Raw genomic sequence first — 8,180 nt, 5'->3', positions numbered from 1 at the left:
TATATTCCATTACAAAATGATAAAAATAAATGGCAAACTGAAAAATGAAGGAAGAGGCCATTGTAGTAATACATTTTCGCAGTTCTGCTTGGTCCGGCTTAGAGTTAAAATGACTCAAAGAAAACCCAAAATGCTGGTCAATGTAACTCTTAGTCATGCAAATGGGGGAGACAAACACTTTCTAGTTTATATATCATATTTACGATATACAGACATTTGTTTCACAAATCAGCATGAACATTCAGTTGATACCACCCCACGCGGAGAGTGCGATTAATGGTGATCCTTTCCACTTTACAATTATGGCATGTCCATGGGCTTCCAGAGTATAATATTCTCCGGAAGCATGTTCTTCTAGTAACAATCTAGCCTGATACATAGCTTGAAAACTGAAGCTCTTTTCCTTGAACCCTGCTTGTTTGAAGAAACACCTCCACACATCATTTCTAACATGCCTAACAGTCCTCTCCTTCCCCCCATAGACTATCATATTCCCTATCTGACTTCCAGTAATTAATTCTTCATGCTTCACCCTATTCATATCATTTCTGTCTTTTATGGTAACATCCAACAGATCAAAATACGCCATGTAACTGAAAAGCACCTTTCTGAATCTATTGACAAAATAAGGAGAATTATGCTGGGCTTCTATTTCAACATTCACCATTATCATTGGCCTCAGTTTCTTGATAACAATTAAGAGATTGTCTAGAAGGACGGGGTCGTATAACAAAGTTCTCAGAACAATTGGAGCATAAACTGCCAACGCCTCACAAGATTTAACGCTGAATAAACCTTCCTTAATCTCCTCGATGTTAGTGATCTCAATAATACTGTACGAAAACGGAATCACCCAAGATTTAGCCAGCTCATGAAGTCTTTTTCCGCTTTTCCTAAGCTCTTCGCCATTCATCCCAACTGCTGTAATCTTGAGAAGCTGTAGCGTATGAAAAGAAGAGGAAACTGATCTGTGTGCAAGATACTCCATCAATACTGTCCAGTGCGAACCAATTCGCATTCCTAGATCAATTACATGAATTCTCCTGGCATTGCCCACAACGTCTATGATTGCCTGTACAGACGTGAACTGCATAACTTTGATATAGGGCAGAACTCTATTAGAGTGAGCAAGGAGACTACAAAACTCATTTTTATCAAATTCTCCCTCAATATTGAAGGCAAAATCAGGGACAGTTTTAGCAGAGTTCTTTAACATGCCGAGAGTCTGACGTTTGATTCTATCTTGTAATGCACTGCACATATAATGGCCAAGCCTCTGTGTGGGATTCCCCAGCTGACAAGACAAATTTTGGCATTTGCTCACCAGTCCAGCACCGTGATCATATTTCCCCTCGCCTATCATTCGTGCAGACTCTAGAAGAAGTTGAACCAATTCCAGCCCCTTCTTTTCCTCTCCATTCATCGCCTCGTGATCGGAGGTATCCTTAGCGCATATACTTAAGCGCTCAGATCCTTTCCAATTCAAGATTTGCTCTGACGACAGGATATCGTTATTTGGTAGCATCTCATCACGATATTGTTCTCCTAGCACCGAAATATAATTTACTGTCTGGGAATTCCCTGAGTGAGAATTTCCGTTCAACTGTCCAGACATTTTATAATTGTTTATCAGTTCCTCATCAAAAGGAAAGATATCAAATAAATTATGGCTCTTGAGTTCCTCCGCAAAATGAAACATTTCATGTTTCCGGAGCTCAAAGGTGTTGTCCATGGTCAGATATTGGGCAAGCTCAGTACCATCTGACTCGCAGGGTAATGACATGAACGAATAATCTGACAATGAAAGAGGAGCGGTTCCATTGTTGGTTAAACTTATCTTTTCTTTGTTTGCTGCGAATTGGCTCTCAGTAATCATCTCTTTCCCGGAAGGAAACTTGTGATGGTCTGACAGACCAAAGGTGTCCTCCATGGCTATCGGTAGATCTTGAATAAGCTCACTACCGTCTTTCTCACTGAATGAGTAATCCAATATGCAAAGAGGAATTCCATTGTCAACAGTCATCTCTTTATTTGCTGGAAATTGGCTTTCAATATTCGCTCCTGGAATTGGAAGAGTGATTTAGAAAGTGCAGAAAATGGTTAGATTTCATATATAGCCTACTCGTCGCAGACCACAATGTTTATGTCGTCATCACACCAAATACAATGAGATACATACAAATTCGGCATATGGTTGATGTTGTCATCACACCAAATACAAGGAGATAAATACAAATTCGGCATAAATTAATTGTCAGTGGGCAGAAATAATATTAAGTTCTAAATTATCAGTATATTTATATTTTAAAAAATTTATGTAAAATATATTGAGAGATATCATTTTAACGATTATTATTAAATTTGAGGAGCATTCAAGAACCATTATAATGCTGTCTAAACATTGACATCCATTTTGACCTCATTGAATGATACAATTAACAAGTACAAAAAATCACTACAAGATTTGTTCAATTCCAAAAAAAATAAAAATAAATAAAATGTATTAACATTGTGAAACCTATAATCACTACATGGGAAATTGGAATCAAGCATCATGAAGACTACACAAAAATCTTTTGCACAAACACCATTGTGAAAAGATTTATGCAAATTATGAATACGAATGTGATTGCCATGTAACAACATTGGTAAAGGATACAAAACTAGGTCATAAGATATATTTTAACATTGAGTTCATATGTAAGTACTTCTATTTTTTAATAATAAAATTATAAACTATTACTTACCAATAAACAAATTAAAGTGTTACTCTAAAAAGATTAATGCAGAAAATTCATGCAGATTTAAATTCTTGGGTACTTCTTTTCACAAGGGAAGAATGTGGGAGTATAGAGAAGGCAAGCGACCCATTTGACAAAATGCCTCAAATAGATGCATTATAATGGACTGTGTTGTTTGTAGGATACACACAAAATGGATTTGTTGAAAAGGCTTTAAAAAATTTCAAGCAAATGCAATTGCTAAGTGTAAAGCCAAATTCCACAACCTTTGGCATCATCCCCTCTGCCTGTGCCAAATTAGGCTTTGAAACAGGGTATATACAAACATGAAAGCATTCAGATTAAAATTGCAACTTCCTTCATAGACATGTATGCAAACTGAGAAAGCCTGTGAACTATTTGACATAATGCCTCAAAGAGATGTAGTCTCATGGAGTGCCATGACTGCAGGATATGCCCAGATTCAATTCTTAGATGAGACTTTAAGAGCACATATAGTCCAAAGACTAGAATACAACCCACCTATTAGTCGTGCAGATAAATAATCTAAATTTGGTTAAGGCCTGGTGAAGACCTTAATAGTACAAGGCATACTCTGGCTGAAGTAGGCTGAGAGCATAAGTGAACTGAAATAGTCACAATCTAGGCCTGCTACACATCAGTAAAGCCCAAAGCATAAATAATTAAAAAAAGTGCCCAAACCACTCCATGCAAAATCACTCCACTAATTTACCATATCCATTTCTCAATTTATTGCCAATACATAAAATAGTAGCTCTGTCTTGGCGGCACCATATTTATTGCTGGATAGTCCTTTTTAATTTTCTACATTTGTATTTTTTAGGTGGTTGGAGATTCTCCAATAGGTGAGTCAGCAACAAATTTCTAATTTTTTTAAATTTAGATTTTGATTGGGAATGCACATCAAATTTTTCTTAAAAGAAAAATAAATTTTGATTATATAAAGTAATAGTAATATATTTATATTTTTAAAAATATATGTAAAATATGTGGAGAGATATCATTCTGGGAGAAAAAATGAGATGTGTTTTCTATGTTAGGAGGTAATCCATTCATCCAAGTCAATGAAAGCTCCTCTAGATTTACATATTTTGATTCTTCACAAATATTGATATGCCTACTTACAAGTGTTGAAATCACTTTGCAGTCAACTAAAAAGAAAAAATCAATGTAAATGAAAGAAAAAAATCCTCTAATCATAGAGAATTGTAGAAGAAAAATCTTCCACAAAGACATTAAAAAAGATAAAACATCTTTCAATTTAATTAGCAATGATGATCTAAAAATATTATATTGTTTCCTAATGTCAGAACAATAAGTGCATCTAAAAATAAAATAAAATAAAATTTTAATCTCCATCAAACAAATGTAACAAATATAAACTTTTGAAAATATAATGATCAATCTCAATACAAAAAGGAGGGTTGTTTATAAAAAATAGAGATAATTAGATTAAATGTGCTCCAAAAATAATTTAATCATTGTTAGAAATTGATTTCTAAATGTGTTAGAATATCCATATTCTACCTATATGAAAACAGCTAGACAAAATCTAGTTTTTTAAAATGCTTTTTTCCTAGTAAACAAAGAACAATTTAATGAATGTAATGAATGTAATAATATGAAAGATGTCATCTGCAAAACACAATTATAATAGTTCTCCATATCTTATTTTCCATTTAGTTGTAATTTAAATACATTAAGACTTTGTTATATGTCGAATTATAGCTTCAACATTTGAACTAAAAAATAATTTCAAAGAAAATATTAATTTTTAAATTTTATTCTAGTGATAGAGTTGAACAGCAATATATATCACTCAAAAATAACTTCTTTCTGCTTTCACATAGTTTACAATTGAGTTTATTTTCATTTATCCTACAAAAATCTTTACAAACATTCTCCTCCATTTAGATAGAGCTTGAAGAATAAAAGCTCTTTTACACCGAATTTATCTAAATTAATTATAGGTAGTTCTGCGAGAAGAACGAATGCGCCATCTATTATATACGTGATACGACTGATGACTATCACGTATCTGGTTCTATATTATCACGTATATAATAGATGGTAGACCTCACAACATTGCTTCGATGTCAGCCAATAATGGAGGGAAACGGGGGTGAATGGGGGCTTCAAGACCGGCGTTCGCCCTGCCTTTATAGTGGCGGCGTCCGCCCTATCTCTATATGGTGATCGACCCGGCAGGTCATTTATGTATGCACTAGACCTATCAATAGGTCAAGGGGGATAGCACCTATAGCTGCACTCGACCAATGGAAGGAGATCACCCGCCCACCCCTCATCTATAGTTGATAGTAGGGCCCCACTACTATATATAGGGGGGAGATATCACCTATAGATAGCTGCACTCGACCCATCTCCCCTCCCCGTCTTATAGGGAGGGAGAGGAACAGAGTGCCCCGCTCTCCTCCTCCCACCCACCCCGCATGGGAGGACAAGCTTCAACTATCGTTATCCGGGCCAATAGGAAGAGCCCAACGAGGCAGTTTCATTCTAGCCGGTTGTAAGTTTGGCTGGACAGGATAGATCGAGTAGATAGATTTATTCAAAAGGCTATTCTTTGGGCTGTATTGAAAAGCGCCTATAATGGCCTATAATTTCTGAGATTTTATTTTTTCTATAAAATATATACAAATATCTATTTATCAATATATTTTATTTATTTTACAAAAATCTATTAAAGAATTGTTTGATCTAAATATGTAGGAAAAAATTCATAGAATTTCATTGCATTTTATACAAAGCATTTAACACGTGGTAGCTGTTGTGCAGAAGATTTTTACAGTAATAAGAAAATACACGAGTCTTGGGGGCTTAAGGTCATAGCTTTTGCTGCTGTGTAGCGCCGTGGGCTTTCTAGTAGACTTTTTTCCCTCTTTCATTGACATATATGGGCGTATATGGAGAGGAAAGTGAGGAATCAATTATTTCTGAGTTAAAGGATGGACTTGCGCACAGAAAGGGAAAGCATGCACAGAAAGGAAAAGCATGGACCAAGCATGAACATCTATTACAATCAATGACAACAATTACTGTAATCAATCTAGCATCTTTTAATACAGCTGCATATTACTTTGTATGTCATTAAATCCAACAATTTTACATATTATAATCTGAACACGAAAGCGAAAAATTTAATCCTATACAGAATGAACTAAAAGATCTTGAATAAAACAAAAAAAAAGAACATCATAAAACAGGAAAAGGAGACTGAAAGTGTGTTTTGAAATTTTATTGTGCTTGCTTGTATCTCTTAATCAAGTAAACCTTTCCCAGATAGCCTTCCAAGCTTCACCCAGACCAAAATCTCCAGCCCGGAATCAAATTTGAAAGGCATGTTTCTCCTTCATTTCGAACTGTAAATCCCCTTTCTCGACCTGCCTCTTTTTTCATGACTTCATGCCATTTTTAGTCGATATTAATGGTTCTGCAAGTGCGTTTATATGTTGTATTAAAGGTATTGACTTTATTTATGGTGTAGACCAAAATTGCTTTAATCCATCATCAGTAATACCGAATATGACATATCTTGTGGAGTACAAAAGAAATCATATCCATGAAATTGTCTCTCTTGCATGTTAGAGAAACTATTTGAAAACTCCGATTGAAGCACACCTTCTAGCCCACATTCTTCTTAGCTTTATTTAGATATATTAATTAGTATACTTATATTTTAAAAATATATGTAAAAAATGTCGAGAGATATCTTATAATAGAAGAGAATCATCTCTACAATAAATATTTTTCTAAAATGCTAAACATCAAGAATACAAATCCATTAACGTCCTGCATGCAAAAAGTTGTGTATTAGCTGCAGACAAGTGGCGAGGGTTCTATTTTATTTGGAGTAATAAAATAACACCTCCACAAAATCTGAAACATGTCATATTTCATGCATTTACCCGTCATTTGCATGTCAAATTATTTCAAAAATGATTTTTTATTTACGGACATTTTGATGTCATTGTAGATGCCTCTCAACATAACGACATAATAAACTATTTTTTAATTCAATCATGGAATCGCATAAACAAAAAAATGTCGCTTCAAACATGCAAATGCAACATGTTTATGGCCTGCAAAAAAAAACTATGTTAAATTCGTGAGCTGGGAAACAACTGAAGGCCTTGAGAGAAATATGGTGCTTCTTATTTTGTTCAAGCAACATTTTAAGGCCTATATCGATCCCAAAAGAGGTTCATCAGAAGTGAATCATCCATGCACCAAACGCAAGGGCTCTGTAGAGACCAACGAATAATAGGGACAAGTGGTGAATTTTTTATTGGTTTTTTCTTTGCATATGCATGCAAATGTCAATTTTATCCTAAAATGGTTTTTTATTTATGGACAATGTTGATTCTATTGTAAATCGACTCTCTACAAACTTATAGAAGTGTAAATTATTATTGACATTCTGATTGTTCAAGATTATGAGATTACAAAATAATACATTGAGTAAGCTATTACTAGTATATCTATGTTTTAAAAATATAGGTAAATTATGCCAAGAGATGTTTTATAATAGAGTTGCTTAAGTATGTACTAGCATTATCTAAGATGATAACATGAACCTAGAATTTAGAATCATTAGATACTCACAATGTCAAGCCCACTCCTCCATTAACCTCTCAACGCTACTTGATTTTATTGATTGTTCCCTTTTAAATATTATGGAACTCTTCCACTATCATTTGAATGTAATGGTTTCATATAGTTGGAGACAAGTGGCAAGGGTTCTATTTTATTTTGAGTAGTAAAATAAAACCTCCCCAAAACTCAAAGGATAGCATATTTCATCCATTTACCCATCATTTGCACATCAAATTATTTCAAAATTCAATTTTTGTGTATGAACATTTGATGTCATTGTAGATGCCTATTGGCATAACAAATATTTCAATCAAATGATAATGTGTAATGAATTATGTTAATTAAATTTGTAATGTTAACAAATACTAACCTAAAAATCATGTTTAATTTTGTTAGTTGTGTTTTTTTAATAATATTTCCTTTGGCAACTAATCATCATAATTATGAGTCAATCCTAATGCTTAGGGGGTCAGAGAAGAGAATCTTTTTTTCTAAACTCAATTGGGTGAGTTGAAGTTCTCATGTTGAAGGTTGCAATATCAAGGGTTTAGTAACTCACATAAACTCTTCATAGTCAACTCACCCCTAATACAAGAGTTAATAATTAATCCAACTTTACTAGCTCCTTAGCAAAGGTCTTAAACAAACTTTTTTTAACATAAAAATATCAGTATTTTTCTCCCTATGATTTAATATTTAGAGCATCATTAATTCGTGTTATACATTGTTATTCTAAGCCAACCATACATTGATATTATTACTCTATTATAGTATTCATACAACCTTTATTGCAATCCTAATCTG

The 8,180-nt window shown here is 33.9% G+C and overlaps 1 protein-coding gene across 1 annotated transcript; it reads right to left on the bottom strand.

Annotated features, from left to right (window-relative positions):
- Positions 1–241: 241 nt before the first annotated feature.
- LOC131027277 (DELLA protein RGL1-like) lies at positions 242–2,023 on the bottom strand. The gene has a single exon (XM_057957292.2). It carries the CDS (start codon positions 2,021–2,023, stop codon positions 242–244), a length of 1,782 nt encoding a protein of 593 aa, XP_057813275.2.
- Between the last annotated feature and the right edge of the window lie 6,157 nt (positions 2,024–8,180).

The sequence above is a fragment of the Cryptomeria japonica genome, chromosome 4, assembly GCF_030272615.1.
Source record: "Cryptomeria japonica chromosome 4, Sugi_1.0, whole genome shotgun sequence".
Classification (NCBI taxonomy): Eukaryota; Viridiplantae; Streptophyta; class Pinopsida; order Cupressales; family Cupressaceae; genus Cryptomeria; species Cryptomeria japonica.
This window is presented reverse-complemented; position numbering and strand designations above follow the sequence as displayed.

What these genes read in the sequence shown, in the direction of transcription:
- LOC131027277 (XM_057957292.2), bottom strand. Translation starts at nt 2,023, where the DNA reads ATGACTGTTGACAATGGAATTCCTCTTTGCATATTGGATTACTCATTC.